General features: G+C 42.6%; 1 protein-coding gene across 4 annotated transcripts in view; it reads left to right on the top strand.

Moving 5' to 3' along the window:
- Positions 1-24,228, top strand: part of ctif (CBP80/20-dependent translation initiation factor) — a 253,655-nt gene that overhangs the window by 176,874 nt on the left and 52,553 nt on the right. For 3 of the 4 annotated variants that reach the window (XM_043717817.2, XM_043717988.2, XM_043717726.2), the window contains one exon: positions 11,546-11,614. The exons of the other annotated variant lie outside the window; for it this stretch is intronic. In XM_043717817.2, the coding sequence (XP_043573752.2) occupies positions 11,546-11,614 (69 nt within the window). The remainder of the gene's footprint in view (positions 1-11,545; positions 11,615-24,228) is intronic. 4 annotated transcript variants of the gene reach the window in all.

Below are 24,228 nucleotides of genomic sequence, written 5' to 3'. Positions count from 1 at the left end.
ACACTCTGTTAACTCACTTTTTAGATTAGAATCAGTCTAAACATTATGGCGCAGACAGGGAACACAAGGGGCTAACACTTTCACCATCTCAACATCTTATTTGGGTTGACACCAATTGTTACAATTAACCTGAGAATGTAACTTTTAAAAAAAGTTTTGTGATTTACATATGAAAGAAGTGAAACTATCATGGTCATTCTAACAGATGAGAGACTTAACAAACAATCAAAGTATTTTTGAATGTATAATTTCAGTTACATCACACTGTAAACTTTTGCTATAAATTCTGTGTCTTATAATTGTGTCCTCCACAACCACCTGGTGAGGAGCGTCGCTCCGAAAGCTAGTGCTTCCAATTAAACCTGTTGGACTATAACCTGGTGTTGTGTAATTTGTAACATTCTCCAGATCAATATACAGCATTAACATCATTCTAGGATTGCATTTAGGATGACCAAGAAGACATTGAAAACAGCCTTTGTTTTTGTTGGATCTTATCATTCACCATTTTCTTTCTTCTGCTAATTTCTTCTCAAATCTATTACCACTTGGCTTAAAAACAGAAAATTGCTTAATCACCACAATCTGCATGTTCTTCACTGCTACATTTTAAAAGCATTGTGCTGGGCTTTGATGATTAAATTCTTCTTTATACAGCAGTTAATGTTTTTATATGATTTATTACCTGATTATTTTATTACTTAGATGACTGCAGAACTAAACTACAAGGAAACCTAAAGCACCATCTCATTCGATAAATATTCTGAGACCAGCTGAGCTGATGTCAAGTTGAGACTGAGTTTGGCTTAGGCAGCTCAGTGGGACTGCATTTTGGAATAATTGGCTCCATAGTAGTGACTGGCCTGTGATTTTCCAAGCATCACATTCTCAAACTCACAAGCACAGTTTTTGGAGTGAGGAGATGTGATAAGGTTCATGAACACTTCTCTTGAAGGAAGAAAAATTGGAAGGATTACTGTGAGCTTTAATTTTACACTGAAACAGTTAGTTAAATATTATTAAATATTTGAGAGCAGGGCCTTGGCTTTCTCTGGTTACAGAGAATGTCATGTGTTCTTAACAACAGTGAGGCACTGAAATGCAAGGCTTCACTTTAAAAAAAGAACAAAGAACAATGCAGCCCACCAATCAGGCACCAATTCCTAGCCCCTATATAGACCCACACATGGTTTCTGACCCTATGTTCACCTCCCGTTCATGTGTTTATCAAGATTGGCCTTAAACATTGCTAATGTGCCTGCCTCCACCACTTCCACTGGCACTGCATTCCACTGCATCACCCTCTTGTGAACCATTTTCCCTCAACTTTTCCCCCGAAACTTTCTCCCTCCCACCTTGCAGTTGATCTTTCCACCCTGGGAAAAAGACTCTGAAAATCCCCCCCATCTATGCCTTTCATAATTTTGTATCGCTCTATCAGGTTGCCCCTCCAGTGAAAACAATCAGAGTTTATTCAACCTCTCCTCATACGTAAAATCCTCCAGACCAGGCAACATCCTGGTAAACCTTCACTGCATCATGTATAAAATTGAAGTTTTATACAGCTCTAACATAACTTGACAACTTTTATATTCGATGCCCTGGCTGATGAAGCTTCAATTGAGAAGTTATTAAATTTCTAAATAGCTGCCTAATGCAGAGCAAGAGCCTTCAAACAGGTTTCTCTTTACAACTGTATTTCCAATAAACTATTGCATGTGAAAGTGTGTCAGATTTTGGTGTTTAACAAAGTTATGGAAATGTAGGGACAGGAGTGGGAGGGTTATGTAGCCCCTTGAACTTGTTCTGCCATTCAGTAAGATCATGGCTGATCTGTGGTCTAACCTCCATATACCTTCCTTTGCTTATATCCCTTAATACCTTTGCTTAACAAAAAAAAAATGTTGCCAATTTAAAATTAAAAATGACCTAGCATCATTTTTAATTTTAGCTGCTTGTGGAAAAGAGTTCCAAACCTGTACTAAACTTTGTATATAGAAGTGCTTCCTAATATCTCTTCTGTACGGTCTGGCCTGAGTTCTGAGGCTAGACTGCCTAGTTCTAGAATCCCTAACTAATGGAAATAGTTTATCTTTATCTACTTTGTTTTTTCCTGTTAATTTCTTGAAAACTTAATCAGATGACTCCTTAACCTTCTCGCCTGTGTTCTATTCCCAACAAGGCTACTATCCTTCCGATGGTGTGATGCCCAGATCTGCTTTCAGTACTCCATGTCAGATCTAATCAGTGTTTTGCATAGCTGCAGCATAACCTCTGCATCCTTATGTTCCAGTCCTTCAGATATAAGGGCCAGCATTCCATTAGCTTTCTTGATTATTTTCTGCATCTGCTTGTGTCATTTTAAAGACACCAGAATCTCCACGTCTCTTTGGACATCCACTGTATTTGGCTTCATACCGTCCAGAAAGTATCCTGATCTATTCTTTTTCAGTCTCCAAAATTGATAGCCTCACATTTGCTTACATTGAAATCCGTCTCAACTAAGAAGCAAAAATATTTGGCACAAAGAAACAAGCCATTGTATCTAAGCTGCTTCATTGCTGGGTCAGTCTGAAGTGAAGATTACAGCCTGGTTTTCTTCCAATAGTTCTGAGTTTTGAGTTTTCCTTTGTTTCAAATACTTATCCAGTTTTCCCTTAATTACTGGCACTGGTAAAACACATCATGTTCCTACAATTCTCAGTAAACCTATTTCTCTTAAAATTTCTCCCCATTTGTCTGGTGACAATGTTAAGTTCTAAGACCAGTCACCAAAGTTTTTTTTCCCTACAATTTAGCACAAACCTTTATAAGGTAAAACTAAAATTATATCAAATCTCTACTTTGCCTTATATGTCCTGATACTGATGGAATGTCAATTCCTATTCTCCTCCTACTTCCTCATTCTGTTGAATCTGTGATATGCACTAAATAGAATTACATAACTTTTTTGATTACACAAGTTATGAGCATGTCTGGCTTGGCCAACATTCGTTTCTCATTCCTAATTGCTGTTGAGAAGGTGATGGTGAGGTACCTTCTTGAACCACTGCATTATGTGTCATGTAAAATTGGATAACAATGTTGCTGAGACTTGTTGATACTGGCTGTCTATTCTGTTCCCCTCAGTCACAATATTTCCAACTTCCATATGTATGCTGAAGATACCAAATTTTATTTTGTCATCACCACCCCCAGCTTCTACTGACTGCACCCTTCTCTGTACCATCCTGCGGTACAGCTCTTCATTGTTGTGGCTGTATACTTTGAAATTCCATCCTTCCATTATATTGCATCATTCCTCACCTTCAGAGAACTTCTGAAAACCCGGTACTTCAGCTATGCATTTCCTCCAGTTTTATCCAAATTCTATCAGTGGCCTAACCTGTCCCCTTTGGGCATCACTTGGGCAATATATTGAAGTGGTATAAGTGTAAATTTTCAGCATGTATTATTGTGAGTTTCTGAAAACTGGCTCCATCCCTGTGCAGTCATTTTTCTGTAGTTTTTATTGAACTGGACCCCTCATGCCATCTCATGTTATGCTCCTGGCTGATGATAATACTGGAAAGGCTGCACTGATATTGGAGGTAGTTCAGAAGTGATCGTTAACCTGATTTCTAGGATGGAGGGCTTGACTAATCAAGATAGGCTGATCAGGTTAGGCCTTTATTATTTAGTGTTTAGAAAAATGAGGGATGATCTTATTGAAACATGCAAGATTTTGAGGCATCTTGATAAGGTAGATGTTGAGATGTTTCCACTAGTGGAAGAATCTCCAACTAGGGGATATAGTTACAGAATATCGGGATATTCATTTAATACTGAGATGCAAAGAAATCTTTTTCTCCCAGAGGGTAATGAATTCTCTACTCCAGATAGTTGTGGAGGCTACATCACTGACTAGTATTTAAAGAGGAAGTCGAGAATATTTTGAAATATTGAGAAGTTGAAGACTGTGAGGACATATTATGAAAAAGAGGAATTGCTACCGAGGACAGAACAGCCATGATCTAATACATGGTGAGGCAGACTTGAAAGGATATATCCTATCTCCTATTTAATATGTTCTTATTGCATTTCTCTCCTTGAATGTGTTGTTGCTTCCCAAAACAATTACCATTTTGCTGCAACTGGAGGCCTGAATCTCTTCAAACCAGTTTCTTCCCAGATCAGAAGTAATGAGTTTTTTGAATAAGATAATGTTAAACTATCTTTAATCACAATTCTTTACCTATCTTCTGCCTTTTGCACAGTTGATGATAGTGGTGCTGGAAAAGCACAGCAGTTCAGGCAGCATCTGAGGAGCAGTAAAATCAACGTTTCGGGCAAAAGCCCTTCATCAGGAATACAGGCAGAGAGCCTGAAGGGTGGAGAGATAAGTGAGAGGAGGGTGGGGGTGGGGAGAAATTAGCATAGAGTACAATAGGTGAGTGGGGGAGGGGATGAAGGTGATAGGTTAAGGGGGAGGGGGGAGTGGATAGGTGGAAAAGGAGATAGGCAGGTAGGATAAGTCATGGGGACAGTGCTGAGCTGGAAGTTTGGAACTGAGGTGAGATGGGGGGGTAGGGGAAATGAGGAAACTGTTGAAATCCACATTGATGCCCTGGAGTTGAAGTGTTCCGCGGTGGAAGATGAGGCGTTCTTCCTCCAGACGTCGAGTGGTGAGGGAATGGCGGTGAAGGAGGCCCAGGACCTCCATGTCCTCGGCAGAGTGGGAGGGGGAGTTGAAATGTTGGGCCACAGGGCGGTGTGGTTGATTGGTGCGGGTGTCCCGGAGATGTTCCCTAAAGCACTCTGCTAGGAGGCATCCAGTCTCCCCAATGTAGAGGAGACCGCCTCGGGAGCAACGGATACAATAAATGATATTAGTGGATGTGCAGGTAAAACTTTGATGGGTGTGGAAGGCTCCTTTGGGGCCTTGGATTGATGTGAGGGAGGAGGTGTGGGCGCAGGTTTTGATTCCTGTGGTGGCAGGGGAAGGTGCCAGGATGGGAGGGTGGGTTGTAGGGCAGCATGGAACTGACCAGGTAGTAATGGAGGGAACGGTCTTTGCGGAAGGCGGAAAGGGGTGGGGCGGGAAATATATCCCTGGTGGTGGGGGCCGTTTGGAGGTGCTGGAAATGTCGTCGGATGATTTGGTTTATGCGAAGGTTGGTAGGGTGGAAGGTGAGCACCAGGGGGGTTCTGTTCTTGTTACGGTTGGAGGGGTGGGGTCTGAGGGCGGAGGTGCGGGATGTGGACGAGATGCGTTGGAGGGCATCTTTAACCACGTGGGAAGGGAAATTGCGGTCTCTAAAGAAGGAGGCCATCTGGTGTGTTCTGTGGTGGAACTGGTCCTCCTGGGAGCAGATACGGCGGAGATGGAGGAATTGGGAATACGGGATGGCATTTTTGCAGGAGGTAAGGTGGGAAGAGGTGTAATCCAGGTAGCTGTGGGAGTCGGTGGGTTTGCAAAAAATGTCAGTGTCAAGTCGGTCGTCACTAATGGAGATGGAGAGGTCCAGGAAGGGGAGAGAGGTGTCAGAGATGGTCCAGGTAAATTTAAGGTCAGGGTGGAATGTGTTGGTGAAGTTGATGAATTGCTCACCCTCCTCGCGGGAGCACGAGGTGGCGCCAATGCAGTCATCAATGTAGCGGAGGAAGAGGTGGGGAGTGGTGCCAGTGTAATTACGGAAGATCGACTGTTCTACGTAGCCAACAAAGAGACAGGCATAGCTGGGGCCCATACGTGTGCCCATGGCTATCCCTTTGGTCTGGAGGAAGTGGGAGGATTCGAAGGAGAAATTGTTAAGGGTGAGGACCAGTTCGGCCAATGAGAGTGTCGGTGGAAGGGTACTGTTGGGGACGTCAGGAGAGGAACGGCGGCACGGTAGCACAGTGGTTAGCACTGCTGCTTCACAGCGCCAGAGACCCGGGTTCAATTCCCGCCTCAGGCGACTCTCTGTGTGGAGTATGCACATTCTCCCTGTGTCTGCGTGGGTTTCCTCCGGGTGCTCCGGTTTCCTCCCACAATCCAAAAATGTGCAGGTTAGGTGAATTGGCCATGCTAAATTGCCCGTAGTGTTAGGTGAAGGGGTAAATGTAGGAGAATGGGTCTGGGTGGGTTACGCTTCGGCGGGTCAGTGTGGACTTGTTGGGCCGAAGGGCCTGTTTCCACACTGTAAGTAATCTAATCTAATCTAATCTAATCTAAAAAAAAAAATGGAGGGGTTGGAGGCCCTAGTCATGGCGGCTGGAGGTGTAGAGGGATTGGATATCCATGGTGAAGATGAGGCGTTGGGGGCCGGGGAAATGGAAGTCTTGGAGGAGGTGGAGGGCGTGGGTGGTGTCTCGAACGTATGTGGGGAGTTCCTGGACTAGGGGGGGATAGGACAGTGTTGAGGTAGGTAGAAATGAGTTCAGTGGGGCAGGAGCATGCTGAGCGATGCGGTCTCCTCTATATTGGGGAGACTGGATGCCTCCTAGCAGAGCGCTTGAGGGAACATCTCTGGGACACCCGCACCAATCAACCACACCGCCCTGTGGCCCAACATTTCAACTCCCCCTCCCACTCTGCCGAGGACATGGAGGTCCTGGGCCTCCTTCACCGCCGCTCCCTCACCACCAGACGCCTGGAGGAAGAACGCCTCACCTTCTGCCTCGGAACATTTCATCCCCAGGCCATCAATGTGGACTTCAATAGTTTCCTCATTTCCCCTTCCCCCACCTCACCCCCGTTCCAAACTTCCAGCTCAGCACTGTCCCCATGACTTGTCCTACCTGCCTATCTTCTTTTCCACCTATCCACTCCCCCCTCCCCCTCCCCCAACCTATCACCTTCACCCCCTCCCCCACTCACCTTTTGTACTCTATGCTACTTTCTCCCCACCCCCACCCTCCTCTCACTTATCTCTCCACCCTTCAGGCTCTCTGCCTGTATTCCTGATGAAGGGGTCTTGCCTGAAACGTCAATTCTCCTGCTCCTCGGATGCTGCCTGAACTGCCGTGCTTTTCTAGCACCACTCTAATCTAGACTCTGGTTTCCAGCATCTGCAATCCTTGTTTTTACACAGTTGATGATATCTTTCTCTCCAATTTCTCTATACTGTCATCTTCCTGGTTGGTCCTTCGCTTGGTAAATATCTGACATCACTGCAGGATCTGTCATTGACCCCTCCCCCTCATCTCCCCCACATTTCAAAGAGAAAAGAAAATTACAGCACAGGGACAGGCCGTTCAGCCCTCCAAGCCTGTGCCGATCCAGATCCTCTATCTAAATGTGTCAGCTATTTTCTAAAGATCTGTATCGCTCTGCTCCCTGCCCATTCATGTATCTCTCTAGATACATCTTAAATGACGCTATCATCTCCACCCCACCACCCTCTGCATAAAGAACTTTCCACGCATATCTCCCATAAACTATTCCCCTCTCAACTTGAATTCATGACCCCTAGTAACTGAGTCCCCCCACTCTGGGGAAAAAGCTTCTTGCTATCCACCCTGTCTATATCTGTCGTGATTTTGTAGACCTCAATCAGGTCTCCCCTCAACCCATGTCTTTCTAATGAAAATAATCCGAATCTACTCAACTTCTCTTCATAGCTAGCGCCTTCCATATCAGGCAACATCCTGATGAACTTTCTCTGCACCCTCTCCAAAGCATCTACATCCTTTTGGTATTGTGGCGACCAGAATTGTACACAGTATTCCAAATGTGGTTGAACCAAAGTCCTATACAACTGTAACATGACCTGCCACCTTTTGTACTCAATACCCCATCTGATGAAGGAAAGCACGCCAATATGCCTTCTTGACCACTCTATCGACCTGCGATGCCATCTTCAGGGCACAATAGACCTGACCACCCAGATCTCTCTGTACATCAGTTTTCCCCAGGGCTTTTCCATTTACTGTATAGTTTGCTCTAGAATTGGATCTTCCAAACTGCATCACCTTGCATTTGCCCGGATTGAACTCCATCTGCCATTTCTCTGCCCAACTCTCCAATCTATCTATATTCTGCTGCATTCTCTGACAGTCCCCTTCACTATCTGCTACTCCACCAATCTTAGTGTCATCTGCAGACTTGCTAATCAGACCACCTATACCTTCCTCCAGATCATTTATGTATATCACAAACAACAGTGATCCCAGCACGGATCCCTGTGGAACACCACTGGTCACAGTTCTCCATTTTGAGAAACACCCTTCCACTGCTACTCTCTGTCTCCTGCTGCCCAGCCAGTTCTCTATCCATCTAGCTGGTGCACCCTGGGCCCCATGCAACTTCACCTTCTGCATCAGCCTACCATGGAGAAGCTTATTAATCACCTTAGTGAAGTCCATGTATTTGACACCGAGAGACCTTCCCTCATCAATCAACTTTATCACTTCCTCAAAGAATTCAATTAAGTTAGTAAGACATGACCTTCCCTGCACAAAACCATATTGTCTATCACTGATAAGACCATTTTCTTCCAAATGTAAATAGATCCTGTCCCTCTGTATCTTCTCCAGTAGATTCCGTACCACTGACGTCAGGCTCACTGGTCTATAATTACTTGGATCATACCTGCTCCCCTTCTTAAACAAGGGGACAACATTAGCAATTCTCCAGTCCTCCGGGACCTCACCCTGTTCAAGGATGTTACAAAGATATCTGTTAAGGCCCCAGCTGTTTCCTCTCTCTCGCATCCTTCAGTAACCTGGGATAGATCCATCCAGATCTGAGGACCTGTCCACCTTAATACCTTTTAGAATACCCAACACTTCCTCCCTCCTTTTGCCAATTTGACCTAGAGTAATCAAACACCTATCCCTAACCTCAACATCTGTCATGTCCCTCTCCTCGGTGAATATCGATGCAAACTACTCATTAAGAATCTCACCCATTTTCTCTGACTCCATGCATAACCTTTCTCCTTTGTCGTTGAATGGGCCAGTCCTTTCTCTGGTTACCCTCTTGCTCCTTATATACAAATAAAAGGCTTTGGGATTTTCCTGAACACTGTTTGCTCAAGATATTTCGTGACCCCTTTTAGCCCACTTAATTCCTCATTTCAGATTGCACCTACATGCCTGATATTCTTCCAAAGCTTTGTCTGTTTTCAGTCGCCGAGACCTAACGTTTGCTTCTTTTTTTCTCTTAGCTAGTCTCACAGTTTCACCTGTCATTCATGGTTCCCTAATCTTGCCATTTCTATCCCTTATTTTCACAGGGACATGTCTGTCCTGCACTCTAATCAACCTGTCTGTAAAAGCCTCTTACATATCAAATGTGGATTTGCCTTCAAACAGCTGTTCCCAATCCACATTCCCCAGTTCCTGCTGAATTTTGGTATAGTTGGCCTTTCCCCAATTTAGCACTCTTCCCTTAGGACCACTCTCGTCTTTGTCCACTTTAGGACCACTCACATATGCCAGTTGCCCCTCAGCGGCTTCATCAAATGCAATAGCATTAATCTTCATATTGAAACTAATAACACCCAGCTCTACCATCCATCCACTCTCTCAACTCCTCCACTGTTATTTAATTTGACCTCAGTTGAATAATTTTCTCCAAGTAAGTATTGAAGCCATTATCTTCTGTTTCCAACACAAACTCTGTTCCATGGTTACTGATTTCATTCCTCTCTCTGCCTGAGGCTGAGTGTGAGGCAACCCTGATGTCATACTTGAGCTTCTGACTTCATTCCTGTGCTATTGCAAAGGTCGCCTCATTCCAAACCTGTCACATTGCCTGACTCCACCCTTGTCTTAAGTGATCTGCTGCCTAATCCCTCATTGAAAGATGCCTGCACTTGGTTACAGCCCATTGAGGAAGGGTTTCCTTCTGTGTTATGTAGCAAAGTATTTGCTCTTAACTTCATTTGTGAAGCCTGCATTTTAACAAAATCACTGTGCCATGTTTTAACTCTATTGAAATCACCTCAGATTGGAATTGATGGTTGACAGCTTTCTGCTTCCTTCCACATTCGGTTATATCAGTTTATCAGATGTTCATCTGATTTTCATCTGATTTCACATGTAAGACTAAACCATGCATTCAAATATCTAGATTTAAAAATCAAAGTTGAATTTGAAAAGACTATTCTCACCTGCAAATTTCAGTAATAAGATTACTTGAAGAACGTATGAGTGAAATGTAATGCTCCTCCCTGTAGCAAGAGGGCCTTTACAATCAAGCACGTGGCTGGTGGGGACCGCACTACCTTCCCACCTCAGTAGGTGGGAACACCCATGGACAACCTTTCCATTCATTGCCATTTGAGCCACTTAAATGTATATTTACCCAACAGCGAATGGGAAGTTTACCAGGTGGGAAGCAGAGAGGTAGTGGGAGAGAGTCCTTCATTCAGAAGTGTTTAAAGCCTTATCAAGGGGCCCAGCATCAGGATTGGAGTGGGGTTGTGCTGAGAATCATCCCCATGTCACTGCTGGCAGCCATCCTTCCTTGGGATCCCTCCTCTTCAATCCATCTGCCATCATTTCCTGTGTCCTGTATCCCTCACTGATCCAAGACATTGGATGGGTACATTACTGGCAACAGGTACCACTTCCAGACTGGTGATACCAAGCAATGAATAGCTTCTGGCCACCTTTTGGCTGGCAGCCCACAGCAAGTTATGTCTACTGTCTCTGAGGTCCTTGATCCATGGGTAATGCCTAGACTGGCACTTAATTTGGTGGATCTTCCAACAGCTGACTGGTAGGACCTCTAATACTTACAATAAATTACACTCTGTGCATTTAATATACACTCGCAGATATTTGTTGAATTGTAGAAATGCTATTTTAGAAAATGTTTACTAATTAGTTTTCCTTACAAAGTACCTTTTTAATTTTATTTTAATGAGCCCAAACAACCTGTGAACCAGACTATAAAGTAGCTTTGTGTTTTATTACTGCACAGTTGAGGGAGTGCCAAGAGTTTGAAAGATAATAGGAGAAATAATACTTTTGATAAGTACTCCTTAATTTCCTTTCCTTGTTGCTTTCCAACTAAACTGCACAAACTCACGAGATCTTGGTTACTGAGTTGCTTTGGGATGGGTAGAGTCCTAATTTCAACATTTGGTGCATTCCAGTATCAGCACTAAACCCACAGTAGTGTGATTTACACATGACATCAGCTCTGCTCTCAGTCTATTTAGTCATTATTTGGCTCCATCTCTGTTATTAAAGTCCACCATATAATCATTGGAGGATTTGCGGCTTTAAATTGGAGTATTGTGCAAAGTCCAAGATGCATGTAATTGTGTATTCTGTGGGAAGTGGTGAGTAGCCTACAGTTTGAAGTATTGCCAGTGATGCCACCATGCTGTTTAAATAACTAATGTGCATGTTGGAATGTTATTTTTTAGCTTTATTGGTTGGTACAGCTTCTTCCCACAATGCCGTTTTATTAAGTAACATAGTATCACTGAGTTTTTGATGGATAATTGGTTGACTTCTGGTTGTCATCCTCCCATTGTTTTGTTTTTAGTGTTATTCCTTCTCTCTTTCCTGCTATCATTATATCATTGCCCATTATCCTCAAGTGCTTGATATATCACAATTATAGATATGTTTACATCAGCCAAGAGAAGCTAATGGTGGTCCTTCCAGCCAATGACAAAAGGTCCAATGAAAGGTTAGTTCTACTCTGGGAGGAAGTTGGTGATGGCATTCTGTCTCTCAACTACTCATGCTTAAAATACTTGATCACATCCTTTTTAAATCTTATGTGGATAACAGTCTTAGTTCACTTGGTAATTACTTTGGTGTTTTAAGATATCATTGGAGAATGTGTTAGAAATAATTTTGTTTAGCTTCACAATGGCTTAGCAAACAAAAATTACAACTAGCCCATACAAATCCCAAGATCCTATGCTAAATTCAGATCAGTGAGAGAAGAGCTTGGCAAAATCAGCCAGTATTCTTTCTTCTGTTCATTACGCACTGGCCCATGCTGGAAATTACAAGGTGACAGCATTATCACTTATTGAATAACGGACTGGTCTGCCTCAAAGTTTTGCCGGTGGATTGAAGGACTGGGGGTCTCCAGTACCTGCTGAACTGTACCCTTCCCATCCTCTTCTCCTTCCCCCAAGTCACTATTGTCAGTAAAAGAAGGGTGCATCACTTTGATTATTTGTTTCTTCACAACAAGTTCGCCATTTTGATGGAGAAGAAAAGGAACATTCTCAGAACAAACTAAATAAAATGTTAATGAATCGAATCATGCAATACAGAAGAGGTCTTCAGCCCATCAAGTCTGTATCACCAAAACTGCGCTACATCTATACTGTTCCCCCTCCCCACCACTTGGCACGTAACCTTAAATGTTTGACACTGCAACAGTTCATCCCGAGTACATCTTAAAGTTTGTGAGGTTACCCATCTCAACTACTGTCCCAGGCAGTGCATTCTAGACCCATTCTCCCTCTATTACTCTCTCAACCTCCTGCCTTTTGCTTTTAAATTATGTTTACTCAATATTGGCCCTTCAACTAAAGGAAACTGCTGTTTTTAATTTACAGTATCCATGCCCCTCACAATCTTATGCATCTCTGTAAGGTTCCCCCTCGACCTTCTCTGCTCAAAGGAAAGCAACCTGGTATCACAAACATTAAGGGTTCCAAATGATCCCTGTGTGACACCACTGGATACCGGCTTCCAGTGTCACAAACAGCCTTCTACACCCCCTGCCCCACCCCTCAGCCCCACCCTCCTCTCCTACCACCAATTCTATATTAATGCAAGTTTTTCAGAAGGAAAACATAGTAATATAAGGAATCAGTGTAAACTTAAGCCAACATCCTTTTGATTATAGTCAGTCTGGAATGAGAAAGAACTTATCGAACAAATGTGGACCTAGTTGAGGAAACAGACCTTTCCTTAATCAGCGAGACTAAATACAGAACAACCTCGATTATCTGAATGAGACGGGTGGGAGTATTTTGTTTGGATAACTGATTGTTCAGATAACTGATTGTTCGGCTAATGTTTTCATGGGACCTTGAGATTTTGTTCGGATAATCCGAAATTCGGATAATTGATGTTCGGATGACCGAGGTTGTTCTTAACTCAATTAATAGAGAAAATGCAAATCAGTTCAAAGTAATTGGCAGCCATGCCTTTAGCTGCTCAGTGCCCCCAATTGAAAAAATCCCTCCATCCATCTCTCCACTTTCTTCCTTTCAGACATACTTTAAAACCTGCTGCATGGACCAAGTTTCTGGTCATCTGCCCAAACATGGATTAGTATCAGATATTGTTTGATAATGTTTCTGCAAAGTGAGTTGGAATGTTTTACTGTGTTAGATCTGACAGATCAACTCAAGCTGTTACAGTTGTTGTGAGTGAGATTGTCAGACCAATTTGAGGACTGCCATTAACATTTAGTGGATGTAAAAGCCATAATACCAACACCAAACCAGTGACTGAGATTCTATCTGCATGACAAATCTTTCCAGCTGTTTGTAACATTGAAATATTCTTTTGTATCAACTTGTTGACTAACTGCCAAAACCTTGTGGGTGTCTCATTTTTCTCAATGGATTATCCTGCATTCCCCATGACTCAGGAAATTAATTTTCTCTGGTGTTGGGATCACATCTGAGCATTTCTGGGCATTCTGTCATGGTAAATATATGGTTGAGGGGCTTGATAATTAAAGGGCCGTGCAGACAAATCATTTGTCAAGGCAGTTGTGAGATTTCTAATTGTGAACACTTTATCCTGATGGTTAAAGGGGTCATCACACCAGCTGTTGAAAAATGTTAACCACTTGACTGACACAATGTTGTAAATTGGAGCAAAAGAATAGTTCCAGCAAAACTTTTGCTTTTTTTTTACTCCTTATTGGTAAATGATCAGTATAATATTCATGTGCAATTCTCCAGTAGTTCGAAACCATGTCGGTCAAACAGATCTCTGCACTAATGCAAATTCAAAATTCATTAAAAAATATTTATTCCAGAGTAATAACTGTCTTGAAGGAATGAGTTTTTTTGTGTCTTTAAATATAATGGCATTTAACTCAGTGTTTTATTAGGAAAAGAAAGAGCTGCAAGTCATTTCACAGAAAGACTCCATGTGACAGACTCATTTTCAAGCTTCTTTATTTGATGAATCATCCACACTATTTCCTTCATGCTGGAGATCACAGTGGGTCAGACAGCATCTATGGGGAGAGAGAGCAAGCTAACGTTTCAAGTCTAGATGACGCGTCATCAGAGCTGAAGTGAAGTGCTTTGACGACGAGTCATCTAGACTTGAAGTGTTAGCTTGTTCTCTCTCCATGGATGCTGTCTGGCCCACTGTGATCTCCAGCTTTGGTTGTTTGCAGTACAGATTCCAGCATCTGCAGTAATTAGCTCCTCCCTATTTCCTTCATCTCCAGCTTGAAGCCACCACCAAATACACGTTTGCCTTCCCTTCCCTTTCAGTATTCCAGTCGGACCATCTCCTCCACAGCAGCATGGTTCACTGCTTGATCATCATTCTCAAGATAGCTTTCAATGCAAAGACTGGAAATGAAACATCTGCTGTTGTCTTTTTCCCTGTTAATACCTCTGTTCAGTTCACAAGCATGACGCAGAATTTCAAGTTACCTGAAAACTATAGCTCTGGTACCATCTGACCTCTCTGTCTTCAGCTGCTGAGTGTTCAAATGAACCTCACAGAAAGCTTGAAGACATCATCTATCAATTAAGCACTCTGTTCATCCATACTCAAGATTGAGTTAGTTTTACACCATAACCAGAGTCCCCATTATCTTTCCATATTTGTTTCCAGGTCTTGGTATTTCTCACTTTGCTTTCCAATTCCATTATTCACAACTGCTCCCGACAAATTGTTATATTACTTGTTCCATGTGTACACTCTGTAGCCTTGCACCTTTTGTTATTTGATCTCACCTGTCTCCCTCCCAATTAGTAACCTTGCCAATCATTTTTTTCCCATTGTCTCCTCTTTTTCACTTGCTTATGACCTGTTCTACCTCTAAATTTTCCAAGTTCTAATGAGATGTTATCAGTTTGAAACATTGGACTGAGTTTTGCTGACTGTCAATCCCAACTCAAGATGAAATCTGATTTGATAACCAGGAAGAGTTGGTGGTGCGATGTCGGTATCATCCTCCTGGAAATGGATAATTAAGAAGTTGTCTCTGAAAGCACTGTCCAATTACTGGTAGTGACCAGGTTCTAATGTCATGAGGCCCATTCACTTGTAGCCCTTAAAGGTGGGCTTTATAATGTGGACAATGCCTGACCTTCAAGAGAGGTCCTGGCCCTGGCAGTACCTTCAGTGGGAGGAAGTCAGCTGCCATTGAATCAGGGCAAGTATTTGTGGAAACATGTTAGAATGAGTGGCACATGTGAAATAGGGAGATCCCTTGTGGTATGAAATATTTCAGATAAGTAGCTCATTACACCCTTAATTGGCTTACTGCCACCGCTGGGAATTTGCCATCAAACCTGTTAATCTACCTTCAGGAAAAATGCATGGAGCCAGGAATAGTCGGGAAGTTAACACATTGGAGGTACAGGTGTGAGGAAATTTACCCAAAGGCAAAGTGAGAAAATTTCAACTTTTAATGCTGCCTCCCTGTCCACAGATGCTGCTAGACTTGCTGAGCATTGTCGCCATTTTCTGTTTATAAGACAGCATTTTATGTTTCAGCCGAGTACAAGTTACAACATCACATGTTTGTTATATAAATGAAACATGAAAAAGATTCATCCTAATAATTATCATTGTAGTGCTGTTTTGTAATATGATTTTTTTTTTTACTTTCAATTGCCCATTCTAGTATGAGCTGCTTTAAAATAAAAATAAAGGGATATTGGATTCCAAACTGAAAACTAGTGAAATTGGAAGTAATATTTCTTGCTGTTTCTGTCTCCCATATTTGAAAAGGCTGATGTTAGTACTTCAACCTTGGTAGAGATTGTATTGTACAAATGAACATAGCGTTCGGTAACATGGATCCATAGTTTCTAAGTCTTTTTATTTTCACATTTGCTGATTTATAGAAATGAATGGATAAGCTGGTTGTACACCAAATACATTTATGTGTTTATGTCTTTTGAATATAAGGAAGTAAATATAGAGTGCATGCACAGGTGTCTGGGAGAGCATGTGTGGGAGAAGAGTTACAATGGCAGATTTAGATGAGAAAAGCCTTAAATAGAGCTTAAACACTGATATGGACTTGCTGAGCCAAGTGGCCTGTTTATGTGCTTTATATCCTGTGTAATCCCATAAGATAGTTCCATAGGACCCCTATTAAAAGTTCTGCACTTCATTGACAGATATGCAATAGAACCAGATTGATGACCATCTGCAACCTAAGGCATAAATCCCACCTCAAATCACAAATATTCCAATACTTTGGGTTATCAAGTCTGCCGGAGCATCTGTGATTGCCTGTCTTTTTCAGTCAGATAGAGGCCTTTACCAGGATTGCAATGAAACTACTGCCAGCTCTCTTATCCAGCAGAAGTTCGATTTGATTAAAAAAGAGAAAATGTTGGAAATGTTAAGCAGGTCAGGTAACATCTTGCAGAAAGAGGGAAGGGAGATGGGTTTGTTTTGGGGCCAGAATCTCACCTCAGGGGTTGAGAGGGATAAGAGTTGAAATTAAGATTTTTATGTGGCAAAGTCATTAATTGACATGAAGACCAATTTCCTGTCCTGTTAAGGACAGCAGGCAGGTTATCGAAGTTTGAGGGTCAAACGCCTTCAGAGGAACGCACGGTTACAGTACAGAGCACTGCTACAAGAAGCTGTCCTTTAAAACGTTTCTTCAAAAACATTTAACAAAAAGCAACCAGCATTGGGTTATGAAATCATGGCAGGGTGCTCTTCGGCTCTCCCTTCACCCAGGTGTGCCAGGAATGCTAGCAGCCTAACCTGGCATTGGATGTTCTCCTCTTCCCAACCCACCCTGTCAGGAATCTGGAGACTAACTGCAAATTATTCTTCTAAACATAACTTTAATAATGTTCTCCAAAAATGACCAGTGCTAGCAATGACATTCCAGTGTCATTATTGTTTGGCAGCCCCCACCCTCATGCTCCTTTCCCAGTTTTAGAAGTGGGAGAGATTGGGGTAAGTGTTTGGGTGGGTGGTTCTGCAGACAAAGTGGAGGCAGAGAACAAAAGGCAAGATCTGTGATTGAGTGAAAGATGGGAGAGAGGTTAACTGACAAAAGTTTTGGAAATGCAAGAAACAAAAGATATGTTTATAGGAGGTGTGAATAGTGAAATGTGTTCCACTAACTCTACGAAAAGTGTGACAGGCACAATTTCTGGAATAGCAGAACAATTTTCTCAGACCTGCCCAAGAATAACGTTTGAACATTGAATAACTGAAAACCCATATACTCCACACCAAACCTGAAGTAGAACTAGATTTTCTAGCATCCCAAAATCAGGCCCTGCCCCGCTTACAGCTTGTTCCCTCTCCCTATAAACAATCCATTTGTTCATTGGCCCTAGCAGACCTCTTGGCTTTAGGCCTAGCAATAGACATAGAAGAATAGTCCTTTGCTATCCTTCTGAAAGACAGTTTGTTTAGTCCCATTTTTACACCACCTCCATATATATGGTCTTTTTTTTTATTTTTCAAATATATAAAAAAGTTCTTTGTTTAAATATACCATGGATTCTGTAATTGTCTACTGGGGCCCTGAGAACCATCTCCATACAAACTAAATCTTGTTATCCCTCCATTCAATTTTATAGGTAAATAATTTTATTAAATTATTTACTGGATAATTGACTGGTAGAAATATCTTTCCAGATTAATTATTCAAAATTTCTTAAAACCTACTTGTCATTATTTAGACATATCCACCTAGTTTATTATTTACTAAAGAAGTGGCCAGTTCCTCCACATTACTGAAGCTTCCTGTTATCTTAATGAATTACTCTGAATACACTCCTTGCCATTTTTCCTGAAGTAGGATGCCTACAAAGCAGTACGTTAAATTCTAACTGAAGCTTAGCTAGCGATTTTTTTTATATAAAGTTTAGTATTTCCTCTTTTCTTTACACACAAGGGGGAGTTTTAACTTATTGACTGGAAGGGAGCCTGGCTCCCTTCACATGTGATACCACTAATGTGTTCCTTACTCAGATTCTAACCAGATTGACTCACTTTGCTCCTTGCCTGACTGGAAGCTATGGAGAAGAGGTTTCAGGGTCCGTTAGTGCCAGGTTTGACTGGGAGGGGAGCTACTGAGAGGCCACCTTGAGGCAGAGGGTAGAATCTGAGGACTTGAGGTAAAGGTCAGGGATGTTGTGTTTTATCTTGGAGATCTGCAGAAACGATACAACCCTGGTGTGTGTCTGTAACAGAAGTTCTTTGAAGTGCTTTAAAATGTCAAAACTCATGCTTCCAGCTGCTTGCCTACAGTTTAGTTTCTTTTTATTGGGCACCTGAGTATTCCCAGCATGTTCAATTTGATTTTAACTCATATTTCTAGAATCCAGAGTATTTTGCGCTTGTGTCTACATACTTGGATATTGGAGTTATTCTAAAAAATATATGGTTAGCAACAGGATAACTTGCCAATCTCAGCCATTTCATCTGAATAGATATTGAGTGAAACTAGAGGGAAATCAAGGGTCAGTTCCTCCCTTCCCAACGGAACTTTCCAATTTTTAATGATTAACAACGCAGGGCCTGAAATCAATTTATCTGTTTGCCCTACAGGTCTAAGAATAATGCACACCATTGGGACAGAACAGAACAGCAACAGATGGCAAAAGAAAGAACTTTTTGTTTTTCAAAAGGTTTTAAAGCTGTGCAGAGAAATAATTGCAAATATTGAGAAGCATTGAGAATATTTAAAATACAGTCATAGAGTCCTACAGCACAGGGACAGGTCCTTTGGCCCACACTGATCCATGCCAACCAAACTGTCCATCCACGCTAACTCCATTTCCCTGCACTTGGCCCATATCGTTCTAATCCTTTCTTATCCATGTATTTGTCCAAATGCCTTTTAAATGTTGATAATGTACCCACCTCAACCACTTCCCCTGGCAGCTCATTCCATATCCATACCACCCTCTGGGTTAAAAAAGAGTTCAGTTTTATTCTTTCCCCTGTAACCTTAAAGTGATGCCCTCTAGCCTTTGATTCTTCAACCCTGAGGAGAAAGATTGAATGCATTCACCCTATCATGCCTCTCATGATATTATACATTTCTATAAGGGGCCCCCCCCTCTGTCTCCTACGCTCTAAAGAAAAATGTCATGGCTTGTCCAGCCTCTCCTTATAACTCAGACCATTGAGTCCAGGCAACATCCAGGTAATTTTCTTCGGCACGCTTTCCAGTTTAATAACTTCCTTCCTTTAACAAGGTGACTAAAACTGAGCACACTGCTCCAAGTGTGGCCTCACTAAAGTCCTGTATAATGCAACATAACTTCCCAACTTCTATACTCAATGCCATGACTGATGAAGGCCAATGTGCCTTATCTACTTGTGACTCCACTTTCAAAGAACTGTGAACGTGAACTCCAAGATTCCTCTGTTCCACTACACTCCTTAAGGCCCTACCATTCACTATGAAACGCCTGCCTTCATTTGAATTTCCAAAATGCAAAACCTCACACTTATCTATATTATACTGCATTTGCCATTTCTCGGCCTACTTCCTCAGTTGATCAAGGTCCTGCTGCAATTTCCAATAAGCATCCTCACTGTCAATACTGCCTGCTTTAGTACCATCAGCAAACTTACTAACCATGCCTTGTACATTCAAATCCAAATCATTGATATGGGTAACAAACAGTAATGGGCTCAGCAACACCCCCGACGCACTCCATTAGTCACAGGCCTCCAGTACAATAAGCGCCCTTCCGATATTACCCTCTACTTCCTACTATCAAGCCAGTTTTGTATCCACTTTGCCAGCTTGCCCTGGACTCATGAGGTCAATTCCTGGAATGGAGCGACTGGGCTTGTATACACTTAATTTAGAAGGATGAGAGGGGATCTGATTGAGATGTATAAGATCATTAAAGGATTGGACACTCAGGAGGCAGGAAGCATGTTTCCGCTGATAGGTGAGTCCAAAACCAGAGGACACAGTTTAAAAATATGGAGTAGGCCATTTAGAACAGAATTGAGAAATTTCTTCACCCAGAGAATCATGGATATATGGAATGCTGTGCCCCAGAAGGCAATGGAGACCAAGTCTCTGGATACTTTCAAGAAAGGGATGGATAGAACTCTTAAAGATTGGGAATCAAGGGTTATGGTGATAAGGCAGGAGCAAGATACTAATTGTGGATGATCAGCCATGATCATAATGAATGGTGGTGCTGGCTCAAAGGGCTGAATGGCCTACTCCTGCACCTATTGTCTATTGATTCCATGCAAATAAAGAGTAGATTTCAGGTTAATTATTTTTCATTATTTTACTGAGAATTGGCAGATTTTCCGAACTAGTCCTCAAACTTTGCACTCTAACCAATATGAATCCCAACATTGGCAATAAAAAAAAATTATAGTTCAATGCTTTAACATCTGAACTGGCAGAAAAAAATGTAACAACAGGTGTTTCAAGTGTAGAAATACATTTTTGTTTCATTAAAGTGAGACAGTAGTGGGAACCAACAGATTCCTAACAAAGCATCTCATAGAATCATATCGAAAGAGTACATAATTGATTCTTAGAGTTGTCAGCCCTCTGGGAATGGCTGGTAGTCCCCCAGAATCGGCCTCAATCTCCTGGCGGCCAAACAAAGCATGGTTGAAACTTTATTGCTGGAACAGCACAGCAGGTCAGGCAGCATCCAGGGAACAGGAGATTCGACGTTTCGGGCACAGGCCCTTCCTCAGGAATTCCTGAGGCCCATTCCTGAGGAAGGGCCTGTGCCCGAAACGTCGAATCTCCTGTTCCCTGGATGCTGCCTGACCTGCTGTGCTGTTCCAGCAATAAAGTTTCAACTTTGATCTCCAGCATCTGCAGACCTCACTTTCTCGGCCAAACAAAGCATCCCAGGAATATGTCAACTTCCAACAACAGCAGCCAAGACTGGCTGCCAGCCAATCAGAACTCCAGCTCAGGAACCACAAGACCTTCCCAACATCAGAGACTGGCCAACAGCTTATACAAATGATTTGGATATGAACATAGGAGGTATAGTTAGTAAATTTGCAGATGACACCAAAATTGGAGATGTAGTGGATAACAAAGAAGGTGACCTGAGATTACAACGGGATCTTGATCAGATGGGCCAATGGGCTGAGGAGTGGCAGATGGAGTTTAATTAAGATAAATGCAAGATTCTGCATTTTGGGAAAGCAAATCTTAGCAGGACTTATACACTTGATAGTAAGTGTTGCTGAACAAAGAGACCTTGGAGTGCACAGGTTCATAGTTCTTTGAATGTTGAGTCATAGGTAGATAGGATAGTGAAGAAGGCATTTGGTATGCTTTCCTGTCAGAGTATTGAGTACAGGAGTGGGAGGTCATGTTACGGCTGTACAGGACTTTGGTTAGGCCACTTTTAGAATATTGCATGCAATTTTGGTCTCCTTCCTATCGGAAAGATGTTGTGAAACCTGAAAGAGTTCAGAAAAGATTTACAAGGATGTTGCCAGGTTTGGAGGATTTGAGCTATAGGGAGAGGTTGAATAGGCTGGAGCTGTTTTCCCTGGAGCGTCGAAGGCTGAGAGGTGAGCATAGAGGGTCATGGATAGGATAAATAGACAAAGTCTTTTCCCTGGGGTCGGAGAGTCCAGAGCTAGAGGGCATAGGTTTAGGTGAGAGGGGAAAGATATAAAGGAGACCTAAAGGACAACATTTTCACGCAGAGGCTGGTGTGTGTACGGAATGAGCTACCAGAGGAAGTGGTGGAGGCTGGTATAATTCCAACATTTAAGAGGTATCTGGATTGGTATTTGAATAGGATGGGCTTGGAGGGATATGGGCCAAGTGCTGGCAAATGGGACTAGATTGGGTTGGGATATCTGGTCCGCATGGACGAGTTGGACTGAAGGGTCTGTTTCTATGCTGTACATCTCTATGACTCTATAATCGCCCTCCCTATATGAGGAACCCAATTCAATACCCAACTGAAAATCTTGACTCTGTGTCAGCTGATGAGGCCTGACGGACATATCCGAGCTGCCCTCCATCCACTCCAATCAGAGATGAAGGAAACGGTGTTGATTTTGAGCTATGTTTAGACTCAGCTGAGACTAGTGAATAATGAGAACATGGAACTGTACAGCAGAGGAACTGGGTCCTTTGGTCCACGATGTTGTGCTGAACGTGACGCCAAATTATACTAATCCCTTCGACCTGCCCATGGTGCATATCGGTCCATTCCTTGCATAATTAAACGCCCTTATCTTATCTGCCTCCGCTGCCACCACTGGTACTGCGCTCCTACCACTCAGTGTTTAAAAAAAACTTGCCCCCTGCATCTCCTTTGAACTCACCTCTTCTACCCCCCCGCGCCTCATCTTAAATGCATGCCACCTAGTATTAGACATGATTCATGTATTTAATGCTGGTGTGGCCAGAAACAGGTAGATAATGGATTTGAACGTGTGGTTGGGGAACTGGTGCAGGAAGCAAGGATTTAAGTTCTTGGATCACTGTGGTATATTTTGTGGTAAGCATAAATTCTACAAGAGAGACGGTTTGCACCTTAATAGGTTAGGTACCAGCATTCTGGCAGGCAGGTTTTCTACTGCAGCACCGCTACACTTAAACTATGTAGCGGGGGGAGGGGACAAACTGGATGTTTAAAAAGGAAATTGGAGGGAAAGTTAAAACAAGAGAAGTCAAGAAAGACAACTGTATCAGTGAGGCAGAAAACTCGGAAAGGGATCATGCTGTAAGGTTGAGTGAAATCGGGGTTGATGGGAAGGGTGAGAGCAGTAACAAATTAAAAATACTATACATGAATGCACGAAGCATTAGACATAAGATGGATGAGCTTGAGGCTCTTTTGGAAATTGGCAGATACGATATTGTGGGGATAACTGAGACGTGGCTTCAAGTGGACAGGGCCTGGGAAATGAATATTCAAGGCGACACGTGCTATCGCAAGGACAGACTGACGGGCAGAGGGGGTGGGGTGGCCTTGTTGGTAAGGGAGGATATTCAGTCCCTTGCGCGGGGGGACCTAGAGTCAGGGGATGTAGAGTCAGTGAGGATAGAGCTGCGAAATACTAAGGGTAAAAAGACCCTCTTGGGAGTCATCTACAGGCCCCCAAACAGTAGTCTGGATGTCGGATGTAAGTTGAATCAGGAGCTGAAATTGGCCTGTCGTAAAGATGTTACTACAGTTGTTATGGGGGATTTTAACATGCAGGTAGACTGGGAGAATCAGGATGGTATTGGACCTCAAGAAAGAGACTTTGTGGAGTGCTTCAGAGATGGATTCTTAGAGCAGCTGGTGCTGGAACCGACCAGGGAGAAGGCAATTCTGGATCTGGTATTGTGTAACGAACCAGAATTGGTCAGAGACCTCGAAGTGAAGGAGCCATTGGGAAGTAGTGACCATAATACATTAAGCTTCAATCTGCAATTTGAGAGGGAGAGGGTGCAGTTGGAAGTGATAGTACTTCTGTTAAATAAAGGGAACTATGAAGCTATGAGGGAGGAGCTGGCCAAAGTTCAATGGTGCAATACCTTAGCAAGGATGACCGTGGAGGAACAATGGCGGATATTTCTGTGTATAATGCAGAAGTTGCAGGATCAGTTCATTCCTAAAAGGAAGAAAGATCCCAGGAGGAGGCATGGGCGGCCGTGGCTGACGAGGGAAGTTAAGAAACATATAAAGTTAAAAGAGAAAAAGTATAACATAGCAAAGATAAGTGAGAAAACTGAGGACTGGGAAGCTTTTAAAGAGCAACAGAGGATTACTAAAAAGGAAATACGCAGAGGAAAAATGAGGTACGAAGGTAAATTAGCCAATAATATAAAGGAGGATAGTAAAAGCTTTTTTAGGTATGTGCAAGGCAAAAAAATGGTTAGGAGTAAAATTGGGCTCTTGAAGACAGAAACAGGGGAATATATTACGGGGAACAAAGAAATGTCAGAGGAATTAAATGGGTACTTCAAATCTGTGTTCACTGGGGAAGACACAAGCAATCTCCCTGAGGTAACATTGGCTGAAGGACCTGAACTTAAGGGAATTTATATTTGCCAGGATTTGGTGTTGGAGAGACTGTTAGGTCTGAAGGTTGATAAGTTTCCGGGGCCTGATGGTCTGCATCCCA

The sequence above is a fragment of the Chiloscyllium plagiosum genome, unplaced genomic scaffold, assembly GCF_037043375.1.
Source record: "Chiloscyllium plagiosum isolate Xiang-an unplaced genomic scaffold, Cpla_swu_hap1 HiC_scaffold_1, whole genome shotgun sequence".
In the NCBI taxonomy this organism is placed as follows: Eukaryota; Metazoa; Chordata; class Chondrichthyes; order Orectolobiformes; family Hemiscylliidae; genus Chiloscyllium; species Chiloscyllium plagiosum.
The sequence above is the reverse complement of the archived record's forward strand: the minus strand, read 5'-3'. Positions and strand labels throughout refer to the sequence as shown.